Source organism: Gadus chalcogrammus, chromosome 19 (genome assembly GCF_026213295.1).
Source record: "Gadus chalcogrammus isolate NIFS_2021 chromosome 19, NIFS_Gcha_1.0, whole genome shotgun sequence".
Taxonomy (NCBI): Eukaryota; Metazoa; Chordata; class Actinopteri; order Gadiformes; family Gadidae; genus Gadus; species Gadus chalcogrammus.
This window is the reverse complement of record NC_079430.1, coordinates 15,192,281-15,210,100: the sequence shown is the minus strand read 5'-3', so window position 1 is coordinate 15,210,100 and position 17,820 is coordinate 15,192,281. Positions and strand designations below refer to the sequence as shown.

At 41.0% G+C, this 17,820-nt stretch overlaps 1 protein-coding gene across 7 annotated transcripts in view; it reads left to right on the top strand.

Moving 5' to 3' along the window:
• Positions 1 to 17,553, top strand: part of LOC130372549 (NACHT, LRR and PYD domains-containing protein 3-like) — a 32,974-nt gene extending 15,421 nt beyond the window's left edge. For 6 of the 7 annotated variants that reach the window (XM_056578611.1, XM_056578610.1, XM_056578612.1 and 3 more), the window contains 9 exons: positions 120 to 1,938; positions 5,330 to 5,503; positions 6,774 to 6,947; positions 10,233 to 10,406; positions 12,815 to 12,988; positions 14,101 to 14,274; positions 14,490 to 14,663; positions 14,833 to 14,879; positions 15,649 to 17,553. In XM_056578611.1, the coding sequence (XP_056434586.1) occupies positions 120 to 1,938; positions 5,330 to 5,503; positions 6,774 to 6,947; positions 10,233 to 10,406; positions 12,815 to 12,988; positions 14,101 to 14,274; positions 14,490 to 14,663; positions 14,833 to 14,879; positions 15,649 to 16,214 (3,476 nt within the window). In that variant the 3' untranslated portion in view covers positions 16,215 to 17,553. The remainder of the gene's footprint in view (positions 1 to 119; positions 1,939 to 5,329; positions 5,504 to 6,773; positions 6,948 to 10,232; positions 10,407 to 12,814; positions 12,989 to 14,100; positions 14,275 to 14,489; positions 14,664 to 14,832; positions 14,880 to 15,648) is intronic. The other variant, XM_056578614.1, reaches the window with a different exon arrangement.
• Positions 17,554 to 17,820: the final 267 nt, after the last annotated feature.

Sequence of the window (17,820 nt, the reverse complement as noted above, 5' to 3'; positions counted from 1 at the left end):
ATGAAGCCACTAAATATCATGAAGTTGATCGTAAGATAATTCCATAACAGGAAACATTGACATGTTTCCATTGATGTCACCATCCACTAACTGATGTCTTCTGTTGTTTTGTGTTTTAGGATCTGCTTCTGTCGAGTGCCAACATAAAATCAAGTTTTTTTTGAAGAATAAATTCAGGTGTGTGGTTGAGGGAATCGCTAAAGCAGGACAGCGAACAGGGCTGAATGACTTCTACACAGAGCTCCTCATCACAGAGAGAGGCAGTGGAGAGGTCAACCAGGAACATGAGGTCAGACTGATTGAAACAGCTTACAGGAAACCAGCTGAGGAAAAACCAATCAGATGTGAGGACATCTTTAAACCCTTACCTGGACAAGATCAACCAATCAGGACAATAATGACAACTGGAGTGGCCGGCATTGGTAAAACAGTCTTAACACACAAGTTCACTCTGGACTGGGCTGAAGACAAAACCAACCACGACATACACTTCACATTTCTCCTCACTTTCAGAGAGCTGAATTTACTGAAAGGGAAAGAGTTTAGCTTGGTGGAACTTCTTCATCACTTCTTTATTGAGACAAAAGAAGCAGGAATCTGCAGCTATAACCGGTTCCAAGTTGTCTTCATCTTAGATGGACTGGATGAGTGTCGACTTCCTCTGGACTTCCAGAGAAACCCGATCTGGACTGATATCACAAAGTCCACCTCGGTGGACGTGCTGCTGACAAACCTCATCAGGGGCGACCTGCTTCCCTCCGCTCGCATCTGGATAACCACACGCCCTGCGGCAGCCAATCAGATCCCTGCTGAGTGTGTTGACATGGTGACAGAGGTGAGAGGGTTCACCGACCAACAGAAGGAGGAGTACTTCAGGAAGAGATTCAGAGACGAGACGCTGACCAGCTCTATCATCTCCTACGTCAAAAAATCACGAAGCCTCCACATCATGTGTCACATCCCAGTCTTCTGTTGGATCACTGCTACAGTTCTGGAGGACCTCTTCAAAACATCCCAGATAGGAGCGGAGATGCCCAAAACCGTGACTCAGATGTACAGCCACTTCCTGAGGGTTCAGTCCATACAGGGGGACAGGAAGTACCATGGGAGGGCTGGAACAGATCCAGACTGGAGTTCAGAGAGCAGGGAGATCATTGTTTCTTTGGGAAAACTGGCTTTTAACCAGCTGGAGAAAGGCAACCTGATCTTCTATGAGGCAGACCTGGCAGAGTGTGACATCAATATCAGAGCAGCCTCAGTGTACTCCGGAGTGTTCACCCAGATCTTTAAAGAGGAATGTGGGCTGTACCAGGACAAGGTGTTCTGCTTTGTCCATCTGAGCTTCCAGGAATTTTTGGCTGCCCTTTATGTCCTTCTGTCCTTCATCAACACTGGGGTCAATCTGCTCTCTGAAGAACCAACAACCTCTGGTAAAGATAAACTCCTCCTCCTCTACAAGAGTGCTGTGGACAAGGCCTTACAGAGTGAGAACGGACACCTGGACTTGTTCCTCCGATTCCTCCTGGGCCTCTCTATGGAGACCAATCAGATTCTCCTACGAGGTCTGCTTGGAAAAGAAGATAGTAGATCACTGATCAATTGGCTGAGACAGAGAGGAAGGGGCTCACAGACCAATAAGAAAACAGTGTCTTACATCAAGGAGAAGATTGGTGGAGATCTCTCTCCAGAGAAAAGCATCAATCTGTTCCACTGTCTGAATGAGCTGAACGACCGTTCTCTAGTGGAGCAGATCCAACAGTCCCTGACATCAGGAAGTCTGTTCAAAACACATGTCTCCCCTGCTCAGTGGTCAGCTCTGGTCTTCATCTTACTGTCATCAGAAGAGGAGCTGGACGTGTTTGACCTGAAGAAATACTCTGCTTCAGAGAAGGGTCTTCTGAAGCTGCTGCCAGTGGTCAAAGCCTCCAAAACATCTCTGTAGGTTCATTAATAACATGTATAACAATACACACAACACAATATACCTGATAGTAGAAGATATAATTTTATGATAACATAGAAAAGATCTTTCGAGGTTATCTTATAACATGTATCTCAATATACACAACTTTATATTGTGTAACCAGGTTGAAAAGTCAAACTCAAAGCTCTATTCATTATGAAATAACGAAATAATGAAAGAAAGAATTACTATTGTTTAACAATAATTAAATACAGCTGTAATTAATTATGTAGCAATATGTATAAATAAGTAATTATTGGAATTAAGGATAGATTCATAAATATTAGTGTTTATTATGAATTAAAGATAACCCACTATTTTAAAACATTTTTACCTTGTTTAGTAGTTTGGTTAAATAGACGATTTGGGTTTAGCGAATATGATGCGTTGATAAAGACACTTCAGGGTCATCTGGGGGAAGGGTGAGAGGTCATGATTGAGCAGGAAAAGGGAGAAATAGGGAAGAGAAAAAGGAAGAGAGTACTTTGTTCTCTGTAGAGATCGCCCCTTTTAATTATATTTAAACATTTACTTATAAGTAGAGCTGTCAAGCGATTAAAATATTTAATCGTGATTAATCGCATTAATGTAATAGGTAACTCTAATTAATCGCGATTAATCGCAAATTATTTTTCTATGCTAAATATCCCTTGATTTTTTTGTCCCATAATTCTTCTCATTTTAATTCTCTTATCAACATGGTGAAGTGCATCGGCTTGCCTTGTGCAAATGATTTTTTATTGATAACAACATTGGCATATACACTGATCAAAACAGGACGATACAAAAAAAGAGCCTATAGTTCAATTAAACGACTGCTTTGAACAAATTTCATTTGAACATAGCAGTCAGGCTACTGCTTCTTTGTTTTGAGCCAAAGAAAAAAAAAATATATATATATATTTTTTTTTTTTCTATAAAATAATTGCGTAAATAAACGCAATTCTTTTTTTTTCTTTTAAAAAAGCTTTTCTTTTTTTCTTTGGCTCAAAACAAAGAAGGAGTAGCCTGACTGTTATGTTCAAGGCAGTATCTTTGTATGTTCATCGTTTAATTGCACTATCGGCTTTTTTTTTGGATCGTCTATTTTGATCAGTATCTGCCAATGTTTTTATCAATAAAAAAGCATTTGCACAAGGCAAGGGGATGCACTTGATAAGAGCATTAAAATGCGAAAAATTAATGGGACAAAGAAATCAAGGGATGTTTAGCATAGAAAAAATAATTGTGATTAATCGCGATTGCTCACGATTAATCGTGAGTTAACCATGGAATTAACGCGATTAATCGCGATTAGACTTTTAATCGCTTGACAGCACTAATTATAAGTTGTAACCAGTAGCGGTGCCAAAGAATTATGATTGCGGGAGCTACGGGGGGCTAGATTGTTTATAGCAAGGGCTGATACATTTTGACGCAACAAATAATACTACACACTACAATATGATACAAATCAACCAATCAAATCACACAACAAGCAGCAACGTTCATCATCACTTACGCAAATGAAAAATAGGATTTCATAGTTCCGTTTTGTTACATATAGATCAGTGCGATATCTTCATCTAATAATGTATACATATATATATTATTATTATATTATTGTGGCGATCACGGTCGTCCAAGTGCTGCTAGGGGTCCTGGAAGGGTCGAATACTCGTTCGGAAAATTAGTATTCGAAGCTTAAATCAGTATTCGGAGCTTCGTTTTTTTTTTTTTTTCACGTACGTGACGTTACCAGAGCGAGGGAGGCAAACTACAAGCGTCAGCGACACTAAGCAGAGAAGCGAGAGAGGTGGAGGAAGAATAGATATCTTGTTTCCCTTTACTTTGTAACACAACATTAGCGGGATCTCTGGAGGAAAAGTAATACTTAAAACCTTAGCTCAGTTGTTTGTTTACGTTCGCTGTACAGTGCCGCGCCAATCAACTGTGACTGGCTTGCTGCAGAGCGTGAGCGTCTTGGGAATACCCGGTCAATATAGTGGATATAATATGGACACATAAGACAATCAATATTCGGTATTTGTTATGGATTTATTGTACAAATTCCCTGAAAAGATGCACGTTCCAGGATGAATTGAAAAGCTCCCGTAAGGGCTGAGATGGCAGAGAACAGCTGATTTGGAACGGAGCAACAGCTGTTCGCTTTCACGGGGAAAAACTAAGGAACTTCAACCTACTTAGGCCTACTAATTAACGTTCAAAAGCTATTAAATCTTCAACAAAATATGCAGATACTCTCAACTCGGTTCCAGGGAGTATATAGGGATTATTAATGTTGTTTTTGATGGTGTTTTTTTCTGGAACGAGTATTCGAATATTCGCTCGGAAAAACCAACGAGTGTTCGAAGCCTGAAAAATGGCATTCGGGCCAGCCCTAGTGCGGAGTATGGGCCACAAGACCTGCAAACTCTTAATAACTTGGACTCCCGTCTGGTTGTTCCCGTGCTGCTCGCCACATTATTATTAAAAAAGTATTTTTACCATTAAAATTTGTCACAACAAATTGACTGGGGGTTTTGAGAGGGGGAGCTTGGAGGGGGGTCAGCCTTTTTAGGGGGAGCTTAAGCCCCCGCTAGCCCCCCCCCCCCCCTTTTATCACCACTGGTTGTAACCCTTATATACAAAACATGTCTCTAGATGTACTATAACATGTATTATAATTGGTGCTGTCGATTAAATCGATTAATCGCATTAATGGCATAGTTAACTCACGATTAATCGAGAGCAATCACGATTAATCACAAATGTTTTTTCTATGCTAAATATCCCTTGATTTCTTTGTCCCATTAATTTTTCTCATTTTAATGCTCTTATCAACATGGAGAAGTGCATCGGCTTGCCTTGTGCAAATGTTTTTTTATTGATAACAACATTGGCATAAACTGATCAAAACAGGACGATACAAAAAAAAAGCCTATAATGCAATTAAACGATGAACACAAACATACTGCCTTGAACATAGCAGTCAGGCTACTACTTCTTTGTTTTGAGCCAAAAAAAAAAAAAAAAAAAGAATTGCGTTAATCGCGCAATAAAAAAATTAACGCCGCTAAAATTGGTTTGCGTTAACGCCGTTAACACGTTTAACTGACAGCACTAATTATAATACAAAACATAAATTCCATAATACTACAATAAAAAGTCAAATTAATATACAAAACAGGTCTCAATCACTACAAAAAACTCCAATATTGAATAAAAATAAGGATCTAATGTAGTTAACTCATAGTATATATTAGTTATATTAATAAAAGATCTCTAATCAAAGATTTCAACATAAGTCCTTCAATATGTTACAAGTAAAAGATGTAAATTACTTTAATCACATTTCCTAACATGTTCTGTTTATTGTGTGTACAGGCTGAATGACTGTCAGCTGTCAGAGACATGCTGTGAAGCTCTGGCCTCAGTTCTCAGCTCCAACTCCTCTAGTCTGAGAGAGCTGGACCTGAGTACCAATTATCTGCAGGATTCAGGAGTGGAGCTGCTCTCTGCTGGACTGGGGATTCCACAGTGTACACTGGAAACTCTCATGTCAGTTTAACTCAATGGTGAAACACTTACACCACAAGTTCCACATCAGAGGACTTTGAACATATTTACCTCCAGGAAGTAGTTGGGTCTAAATAAATAAGCAGAATTTGTCTTCTCAGGGCTCTCAAGACACATTTTCTGCTGGGGCCGCCAACTTTTTCATTTGGTGGCAACCTAACAAATGTGGTCGCACCCCTTTATTAGACGTGAAAATGTCCGTGGTCACGTACCATCCATCTCTGTCCGTTCATGTGAACAGATTCACTCACTTTAAATAAGCTGTTTAAGTTTTGATTGCATAGGGGTCTTTTTCTTTTTTTACCGCCAGCGCCTCGACATCTCTTTCCCCGACAATCAACCCTTCATCCTCCTCCTCCTCCTCCTCAATCAAATAGCTACTAATAATAACCAGCATTTCTTCACAGGCACTTGAATAGCGCTAGAGCTGCGGTGACATTTCAATGTTACTTTGCACAGTGTTCAAGCCACTATTTTAGTTTTCTAATCAAAGCAGAGTGTCTTCATGAGAACTTAAGTGGGTCGTGTTTCCCAATAGAACGATCACACAGTTAAGTTTAATAGCAGGCTTTTCTGTTTTTTTCTTAGGTTTGTATCTTTTATCTTTTATATATATGTATATATTTATATTATATATAATAATATTTATTATCTTATATATTCTATTTTATATTCTATTTTATTCTTAATATTTGTGTATGTATTTCTGGAGTTCGTGGCAAAAATAATTTCCCCCTGGGATTATTAAAGTATTAATCAATCAATTAAACTTAGATCTCAGTCTTTTTAGGGACATTTTCAGGAGTTTTCTTGAACATATAGTTATCTGACCTCTAAGTTAGTCATATTTTAAAGATCTACTGTACTGATAAAACATATCTAATAACAAGTTTCAAATAAAACATGAAACACAGTTGCTGCCATGTTATGTTTATTTTGTATGAGGTGTGTGTTGTAACACATTCTTAGTTTGTTAATGACGGTATAAGGTGTGTGTTATATCATTTATATTATACTTATCATGTAATAATCAGACAGTAAACTGGTCTTTAAAATTATTTATTAAGATAATTTTTTTAAGGGAAGTATAATGATACAATTTGTTTATGAACTATCGGAAATCGAACTCTTAATATTTAGTTTATTAACATTAATTTTTTTTTTTCGTTCATCTGTGTTAAATTACTTTGGTTTCAATGATCCTAAAACATTAATCACAGTTCCTAACATGTTTTGTTTATTGTGTGTACAGGCTGAATGGTTGTCATCTGCCAGAGAAATGCTGTGAAGCTCTGGCCTCAGTTCTCAGCTCCAACTCCTCTAGTCTGAGAGAGCTGGACCTGAGTACCAATGATCTGGGGGATTCAGGAGTGAAGCTGCTCTCTGCTGGACTGGGGAGTCTACAGTGTACACTGGAAACTCTCAGGTCAGTTTTACTCAATGGTCAAACAGTTACACCACAAGTTCTACATCAGAGGAAGTTAACAGGTCTAAACAAGTCAAATATGTCCTCTCAGGGCTCAAGACCCATTTTCTACTGGTGCACTTAACTTTCTCATTTGGTGGCACCTTAACAAATCTGGTTGCACCCCTTTATTAACCATGAAATTATCCTTGGTCACGTACCATCAACCCGTATCCATTCATGTGAACAGATTCACTCACTTTAAATCAGTTGTTAATGTTTTGAATGCATAGGGGGTCTTTTTCTGATTTTACCGCCAGCGCCTCAACATCTCTTTCCTCACCAACCAACTCTTCATCCTCATCCTCCTCAATCAAATACCTACTAATAATAACTAGCTGCTGATTGGTTAATATATTCCAATTAGGATTTATCTTTTTCTCTGGGTCATCCAGAATAGTGCATTACTTCACAGGCTCTTGAATAGCCTTAGTGCTGCGGCGGAATTTCAATGAAACTTTGCACAAACCAGTGTTTTAGTTTTCTGATCAAAGCAGAGTGTCTCCATTGGAACTTAAGTGGGTCGTGCTTCCCAATAGAACAATCACACCGGCGCCGCAATACAGCCGCTCTTTAATTCAGCACTGAACTAAACCTGGTAGTTGATAAAACTTCATAAAACCTTTTTGAAGAATAATGATATGATTTGTTTCTGAAATATGTGAAATATAACTCTTAATATTTAAAGATCCAGTTTTTTAACATGTACATTTATTAACATTGTAAAATGACTTTGGTTTTAAACATCCTAAAACACGTCCTTCATTATGTTAAAAATAAAAGATGCAGGTTACTTAAAGGTGCCATGACATGCTATTTTATGGATGCTTTAATATAAGTATTAGTGGGCCACTAACACAGTATTCAAAGACGTTCCTGAAATTCAGCCGTGGTGCAGAGTCAAAGCCACTCCGAGCCAGTCGCACATTGAGCTTCCCCCAAATGCGCTGTTTTGGTGTCTGTAGCTCAGTGGCGATTTCTCTAAGACTGCAAGGGAAGCTCAGCTTCCCCTAAAATTTCGAACATTAAATTGTCAAATATGTATTGTTGTGTTAACATTTCATTGACTACAAATTCGTTAAAATACGTTCATGTCGAAGACGAGTTCGATAAGAATCCATCCAAGACTGACTCGATTTTGTTAACTTCTCATACATTCCCGTAATGTCAATGCATTAGACCGTAGAAGCCGAGCGTCCATTCACTTCAATGAGACTGCATGGAACAGTTTTTTTCATTGCCTCGAAACTCGACGGTCATTGGATAGATGCCCAGATTTGTCCCGCCCCCGGACGCTCAGCGTCTCTGGGGGTGGATGGAGCAGTGGGCTGGCCTGGGCTAGCCTGGACGCTGGGCTTCCGCGTTATGATTGGAGGATCAGTCGAAAGTCTGAATCACTTTTTGATTGACAGCTATTTGAGATATACACAGTCACTTCACTTCACTATCTGAGTTCAGTCCCATCGCGGATTTTGCAAGTGAAGTCTCATGACAAACTGCAACGCATTTCTTGGTATTTGCTTGGCGAAATTGCTTCCATTATTAATTTATTACACTGTGAATAAAACACATTTATTGTATTTCCTTGTTTCAGTTTAACATACTTTCCGCATTTCCTTGTTCCGAGATTAATATCGTTTCGTTAGTTCGTTCATTTATACTGTTGGCTAGGTCGGAGTGAACTAGCCAGCTAGCATTTTCTTGAAAAGGAACGGAGGGCCGAATTGAGGTATAAATAAATTGACAACTATTTTGATGTAGGCCAAAAATGAGCTTCCCCTCTTTAAAAGACCAGCAGCCGCCACTGCTGTAGCTATAATGCAAATGAGGAGGAGCGAGGCGGGTCAAGGAGGAGGGTGGGGGTGTGGCCCTGAGCAGCTTGCAGCCACGGTACCATGCGCTCTGTTTACAGTGGATATATCGCAATGGCGAGGCCTACACAGCCTTTAGCCGTGTTTTGTAAATATTCTAGAACACATGGGAGTCCTGGAGCTCTATATCTAAATAATATCATATACATAGATATCTATATCATATAATATATATTATCAAGGCCGAAAGCTGTGTGAGCCGATATTATGAATCTCAAACGACCGCGTTTGGTTCTCCGACGTTCCTGGTTCTTCTACGTCCACATCAATGTGAAGTAGACTGAACTGCGACAAGGAGGAGAAAGGGATTGTTGCCGGGCAGCGCCTAGGCACCTCCGCCTCCTGCAGCGCCGAGGCGGTGGTCCCTCGGCAACGGGAAGCGGGGCTCAAGCGGGAGACATTCGCCGCCAACATTCCTTTTCTCCTCCATGTCGTGGTTCATGTTCTTGAGGGAGTCAAAGCCAAAGTTCCTTCCCCCCAATTCATTCTCAACCATGGCTGAGATAACCCTCACTACGAGTCTCGTTGTAGAAATACCAGAGACGAGAGTCCGACGTGTTATGCGCCATAACACCAAAAGCAGAACGGTTATCTAAATAACAAGGAAGTTTAAATCACTTGCGTTACAGTCCTGGAGCTCTATATCTAAATAATATCATATAATACATATTATCACGGCAAAAAGCTGTGTGCGCCTCCAGACGATATAATGAATCATAAACGACTTCGTCGGGTTCTGCGACGTCTCTGGTTCTTCCACTTTCACATCAATCTGAAGTAGACTGAACCGCGCGCTGCCCGCTGCCCGCTGCCGGGCGGTGGTGCTTCGCGGCGGTGGTGCCTCGCGGCAACCGGAGGCATGTCGCAGTTCATGTACTTCAGGGATTCAATGCCAAAGTTCCTTTCCCCCAATTCCTTCTCAACCATGGCTGAGATAACCCCCACTACAGTCTTGTTGTGGAAATACAAGAGACGTCAAAGAACCGACAAGAAAAACTTGCGTAACAGTGTGTGTATTCACACACACACACACACACACACACACACACACACACACACACACACACACACACATGTGGCGCTCGCACGGTCGTGTCTCTGGGCGGGCCAGGCAGAGTAAGGGGAGGAGCTAACTGCAGTATGACGACGTAGGAAACCACATTCCAAATCAGCTCGCTTGAGCCTCCATTTTTTTCAAAGGCGAGCAGAACACCTAGTTCTCGTTTTACACCGAACGCAAGTTTTAGCCACTCGGGGACCATAGGCAGGCTAGTGGAACTCATATTTATGTTAGAAAACCTCATAAAGTGAAGTTTTTATGCCATGGCACCTTTAAATCACAGTTCCTTACATGTTCTGTTTATTGTGTGTAAAGGCTGAATGGCTGTCATCTGTCAGAGACATGCTGTGAAGCTGTGGCCTCAGTTCTCAGCTCCAACTCCTCTAGTCTGAGAGAGCTGGACCTGAGTACCAATGATCTGCAGGATTCAGGAGTGAAGCTGCTCTCTGCTGGACTGGGGAGTCCACACTGTACACTGGAAACTCTCAGGTCAGTTTTACTTAACAGTTACACTACAAGTTCCACATCAGAGGACTTTGAACAGATTTACCTCCAGAAAGTTAACGGGTCTAAATAAATAAGTAGAATATGTCCTCTCAGGGCTCAAGACACATTTTCTACTTGTGCCAATTACTTTTTAATTTGGTGGCAACCTAACAAATGTGGTCGCACCCCTTTATCAGACGGGATAATATCCTTGGTCACGTGCAATCCATCTGTCTCCATTCATGTGAACAGATTCACTCACTTTAAATAAGCTGTTTATGTTTTGATTGCATAGGGGGTCTTTTGTCATAGGGCTGTTGTGACACTGTAATTTCCTGTAAAGGATTATTAAAGGATCTATCTATCTATCTATCTTTTCTTTTCCAGCGCCTCGATATCTCTTTCCTCACAAACCAACTCTTTATCCTCCTCCTCCTCCTCCTCCTCAATCAAATAGCTACTAATAATAGCCGGCTGCTTATTGGATAATATACTCAAATTAGGATTTAACCTCTCCTCTGGGTCATCCAGAATAGTGCATTTCTTCCCAGGCAATTGAATAACACTAGAGCTGCGGTGACATTTCAATGTAACTTTGCACAAAGTTCAAACCAATATTTTAGTCTTCTGATCAAAGCAGAGTGTCTTATTGGGAACTTAAGTGGGTCGTGTTTCCCAATAGAGCGATCACACCGGCGCCGAAATAAAGCCGCGCTTTAACTCAGCACTGAACTAAACCTTGGCAGTCTGCATGCATTGCAGCGCCATTACCACTCATCTTATCACACACGAGACCTAGGGCCCTATCTTGCATCCGGCGCAATTGAATTTCTCACTGGCGCATGTGTCGTTGGTAGTTTGCAACTGGCGCAGAGCGTTCTTTTCCCTTCTGCGCCACGCGTTAATCAATTAGGGAATGATCTTGCGCCCCAAGGGGCGGTTCGGCAAAAGGAGGAGGCGTGTTCTGGCGCAAACGTTCCCTGGTGCTATTTTGCAGTATCAGAAATCACTTGCGCCACAAACCAGGAAATACCTGGTTTAAAGTCAGTGACGCGTTGTTCAGATGCTATTTTAAGGGCGCATGCATAATGTTGCTTGTGCTCCTCGCGCATACACTTTGCTTCTCTCATCTACCTAGCCACACATTCTTGGGAAATTATTTGGGAAAGAACAGCTGATACAGCGGTAATAAGTTGTACTTTTAAATCAATGCATCTGCAGCCAAGCACCATACAGCAAACACATATTTTCTTAACACAGACATCGTGTACATGCCCATAACTTTTAGGATTGATGAGTATTTGATCGTGAGAAAACATTGTTTTACCGTGAGTGAGTGTTAAAAAGGATGAATGAATGCGGGCGCGTGTGTGTGCGTCCATCTGTTTAAAAACACACAAAGTTTGTTAATGATAGTATAAGGTGTTTGTTTTAGTATATTCATATTCTACTCATAATCATGTGGTCAGATAGTATGGTGGACTTTAGACGTGTTCAGTTAGATTTAATAACAGTTTCTTCTTAGATCTCGGCCTTTTTAGGGACTTCAGGAGTTTTGTTGAATATTTAGTTATCTGACCTCATATTTTATAGATCTACTGTACTGACATTTAGTCAAACTAATAGAACACATCTAATAACAAGTTTCAAATAAAACATGAACCACAGTTGCTAACATGTTATGTTTGATTTGTATGAGGTGTGTGTTATAACATTTCTATTCCACTTATCCACTTACTTAATGATTTATTAAGGTTTAGTAACAGCCTCTTCATAATTTTTTAAGGGAAGTATAATGTTACAATTTGTTTATGAACTATGTGAAATCGAACTGTTACGACCCCAAATAGTATCCAGGGGGATCTGGTGAGTAACAAAGAATATTTCTTAGTTCTGGGGGACAAGGAGGAGACACGGACAGAGGTAACGGTAAGCAAAAAGGTTTATTGATGGGCCAAAGAACTAAGAACCACTTTCCCAAAAGAGGAAAGCACAAATCAAAAGAACTAACTCCAAACCAACAAAATACTCCACTACTCCTACTACAACAACGGCACTCCGTCGCTAGCTCCCACACACAAACAATTGTCAACTGCTTGATGGCACAAAAGGCCCTGTGCGGCTGTTTGCTCCCAGCTTGTATAGCCCTCAGATGAGCACAGGTGCACTCCATTTCCTGATTGCCAGGGTTGCAATCAGAAAGGGGGGGGGGAGAAAGGTCAACTGGGGAGAGAACACAATAAAACACAAACACAACACACTAGATCCGTAACACGAACTCTTAATATTTAAAGATCCAGTTTATTAACATTCATTATATTTGTCGTTCATGTGTGTTAAATTACTTTGGTTTCAATGATCTTAAAACGTTGTTTACAGTTCCTAACATGTTGTGTTTATTGTGTGTGAAGGCTGAATGGCTGTCATCTGTCAGAGACATGCTGTGAAGCTCTGGCCTCAGTTCTCAGCTCCAACTCCTCTAGTCTGAGAGAGCTGGACCTGAGTTCCAATGATCTGGGGGATTCAGGAGTGAAGCTGCTCTCTGCTGGACTGGGGAGTCTACATTGTACACTGGAAACTCTCAGGTCAGTGGAGGTTCCACATCAGAGGAAGTTAACAGGTCTAACTAAGTCAAATATGTCCTTTCTGGGCTCAAGACACATTTTCTACTGGTGCACTTAACTTTCTCATTTAGTGGCACCCTAACAAATGTGGACACATCCCTTAAAGGGGACTTATTATACCACCAGGTGTGAGTGTGATTAGCCTTACAAGCCGTTTCGAAAATCTGCCTAATATGACATCACTAGTGGGTGTGTCCACCTAGATCTGTGCTGGATAGATCTATCTACCAGCCTACCCAGTGGACTGAAGTAAACATTTCTCATCTATCCAGCACAGATCTAGGTGGACACATGAAAATGTCCTTGGTCACGTACCATCAACCTGTGTCCATTTATGTGATTCACTCACTTTAAATCACTTGTTATTGTTTTGATTGCATAGGGGGTCTTTTTCTGTTTTTACCGCCAGAGCCTAAACATCTCTTTCCTCACCAACCAACTCTTCGTCGTCCTCCTCTTCAATCAAATACCTACTAATAATAACTAGCTGCTGATTGGATAATAACTCCAATTAGGATTTATTTTCTTCACTGGGTCATCCAGAATAGTGCATTTCTTCACAGGCTCTTGAATAGCGCTAGTGCTGCGGAAACATTTCAATGAAACTTTGCAGAAAGTACAAACCAGTGTTTTAGTTTTCTGATCAAAGCAGAGTGTCTTTGTGAGAACTTCTGTTGGTCGTGCTTCCCAATAGAGCGATCACACCGGCGCCGCAATAGAGCCACGCTTTAATTCAGCACTGAACTAAACCTGGTAGTTCATAAAACTTCATAATACCTTTTTGAACTATAATGATATGATTTGTTTATAAACTATGTGAAATCTAACTCTTGATATTTAAAGATCCAGTTTATTAACATGTTCATTTATTAACATTGTAATTCAGTTTTAATCATCCTAAAACATTAATCAGAGTTCCTAACATGTTCTGTTTATAGTGTGGGAAGGCTGAATGTAGTTAAATGAATAAATCATCTCTATTTAAAGTTTTCAACAGGTCCTTCATTATGTTAACAGTAAAACAAGTTACTTAAATCACAGTTCCTACCATGTTCTGTTTATTGTGTGTACAGGCTGAATGGCTGTCATCTGTCAGAGAGCTGCTGTGAAGCTCTGGCCTCAGTTCTCAGCTCCAACACCTTTGGTCTGAAGGAGCTGGACCTGAGTTCCAATGATCTGCAGGATTCAGGAGTGAAGCTGCTCTCTGTTGGACTGGGGAGTCCACACTGTACACTGGAAACTCTCAGGTCAGTTTTACTCAACAGTTACACCACAAGTTCCACATCAGAGGACATTCAACAGATTTACCTCTAGAAACATAATAATTCTTGTGTGTTTGTTTGTGTTTGTGTGTGTGTGTGTGTGTGTGTGTGTGTGTGTGTGTGTGTGTGTGTGTGTGTGTGTGTGTGTGTGTGTGTGTGTGTGTGTGTGTGTGTGTGTGTGTGTGTGTGTGTGTGTGTAGCCTGTCTGGCTGCCTGGTCACACAGGAAGGCTGTGCTTCTCTGGCCTCAGCTCTGAGCTCCAACCACTTCCATCTGAGCAAGCTGGACCTGAGCTACAATCACCCAGGAGAATCAGGAGCTGCGCTGCTCTCTGCTGTAGTGGAGGATCCACGCTGGAGACTGGACACTCTCAGGTATGGAGAGGACAGCTCACCACTCAGGGATTAAGTCTCCTATTTAAGCCACTGTTAGATTAAGTGGTTTGAAAAGGCAGCTGTATCTCATGTTGTGTGGAACGTGATCAGACAGCAGATGATGAAGGTGAATATTTCAACATGCTGCTCTCAATTTGATTCCCCCCAGTGTGGAGCACTGTGGAGTGTGGAGGCTGAAACCAGCTCTAAAGAAGTGTAAGTGTCTGTTTGATTCATCACAACACACACTCACTATTGAGAAAGTCCATCCACACAGTAGGATGTGACGTCCGGCCATTCCCATATGGACTTCTGTATACGAATGTGTAGCTATGTTTCCCTGTGTTTATGTATGTCAATCTTCTTTGAGTCGGTGTGTGTAAGTATGTGTACATGTCTATGTATATTATGTATGAACCAGGTCTATGGTACCAACAGTTAGTTTCCGGCCTGTATGTGAGCTCAGCTGGTTCAGTCTGTGGTTTACACAGGTGGAATACAATGGATGTGTATTGTAACATTTCAAAGTCTAATATCTTGAAAACGATGTTGACTATAGCTTAGAAATTTGAGAGGAGCAATAAGCTTACCATGTTGAACGTTTTGGTGTATAATATATAATTTGTATGTTGTGTAAATATTGCGGGAGTAGATTCAGTTTATGCATTTTCAAGGCTTCAATGTTTGAATGGGACAGCCACTCACACACACATGGGATTTACATTTAAGTTTAACTTAAATGATCGTATAACCAATGTTCACAACTATTTCTAAAGCTATAGCACACTAGTCCACTATAGTAGTTCTGACATGATTTAGTCTTTCTAGGTTAGCTAATGTTTGTAGAGTAGATGAACGTGAAGAAGAAGAAGAATGCAAGAGTAACAGTTCTAGGGATGATGATGATGATGGTGATGGTGGTGATGATGATGATGATGATGATGAAGAATGTTTCAGCAGCTCATCATGTCTTGTTCTCCCTCAGATGACTTTGAACTCACATTGGACCCAAAGACAGCCTACAGACGACTCTCTCTGTCTGAGGACAACAGAAAGGTGACGCGGGTAAGAGAGGACCAGTCGTATCCGGATCACCCAGAGAGATTTGACTACTGGTACCAGGTGTTGTGTAGAGAGGCTCTGACTGGCCGCTGTTACTGGGAGGTAGAGTGGAAAGGATATGTTGTTATGGGAGTGACATACAGAGGAATCACAAGGAGAGGAGGGGGTGCAGACAGCGAGCTTGGAAAGAACAACAAGTCCTGGCGTCTTCTTTGTTGTTTTGGTTGTTACATTGCCATGCACAACGGTAGAGGAACAGCCATACGTCTACCCCCCGCTGGCTCCACCAGAGTAGGAGTGTATCTGGACCGGCCTGCTGGCTCTCTGTCCTTCTACAGAGTGTCCCCAGGTGGAGGAGGGTCCTCAGACACACTGACACACATCCACACCTTCCAGGCCTCCTTCACCCAGGAGGACCTCCTGCCTGGGTTTGGGTTATGGGGGGATGAGGGTGACTCAGTGTCTCAAGTTACACTGTGTAAGTTATAGTCTCTCTCTCTCTCTCTCTCTCTCTCTCTCTCTCTCTCTCTCTCTCTCTCTCTCTCTCTCTCTCTCCGAGTCTGAGGACATCCATGAATGCACACATGCATATATTAACGCACACACACGCATATATTAACACAAACACGTGTGCATATATTACACACACATGCATGTATAAACACATACACATATGTACAGACACACACACATATTAAGACACGCAAACACACACACACACATATAAACACAATGCTTGCACGCACACACACATAAACACACATGCGTGCGCACACACAAAACGCTTATATAAACACACATGACACGAGTATATGAACACACACACACATATATGAACACATACACGTATATATGAACACACTCACCCGCGCACGCTCACACACACACAAATACACAAATTATGTAAACACACACACACACACACATGCATATGTAAACGCACGCACATTCACACACACACACACACACACACACACACACACACACACACACACACACACACACACACACACACACACACACACACACACACACACATATATAAACACTCAAATATACACAAACATGCGCACACACACATGCAGTTATGAACACACACACACACATGCAGATATAAACACACACACATACACGCAGATATGAACACACACACGCACGCATGCATTTGCAATGAACACACACACACCCACACAGACTACACACACATCTATATATAAACACACACTCTGTGTTTCGTAATTAAAATTCATGTACTCATGTACGTTTTCTTGGGCTTCTGAAAGTTGATTAATTATTGATTGATGGTAAATCTAAACATGTATATGATACAATACTGTGTATATTTTCAGACGTTAATAGTTTCATGCGGAACGGCTCTGATATCAGTTTATATTTTGAGCCTTTTTAAGCCTAACATGGAACCTGATTTAAAGCAGATTTAATATTATATTCATAATGCAAGCGGTCTGGGAAAGGCTGTTGATCATGTTGTGATGACTTTAAACTGAGTATTGATTCTTGTGTTCTTGTGGGAACAACACAGCAGCAGAATGTTTATGATTAGTAATGCATACCTGTTTATGATTAGTTATGTCTGCTGCTTTTATTGTTTAAGTCCTTGTATTTATTGTGTTCATGTAATTGACTGTTCTTCTATTGTTTGAGTCCTTGTGTTTATTGTGTACATGTTAGGGACTGTTTTTCTGTTTGGTTAATAAAGCATAATGGTGATAATCAACTCAGAGGATTCACTGAATTTTGTCTGTCTTCAGCAGAGGATCAGTTTACACTTTAAGGTCGGGGTTCACTGAATAAAAAGCACAACAGAGGCTTTGTCTACACTAGAAGGTCTGTAGTCTCTGTAGGTCTGTGTTCTCTCGGTAGAAGGTCTGTAGTCTCTGTAGGTCTGTAGTCTCTGTAGGTCTGTAGTCTCTGTAGGTCTGTAGTCTCTGTAGGTCTGTAGTCTCTGTAGGTCTGTAGTCTTTGTAGGAGGTCGGAAGTCTCTGTAGAAGGTCTGTAGTCTCTCTGTAGAAGGTCTGTGTAGGGCTGTAGTCTCTTTAGAAGGTCTTTAGGGTCTCTGTGGAAGATCTGTAGG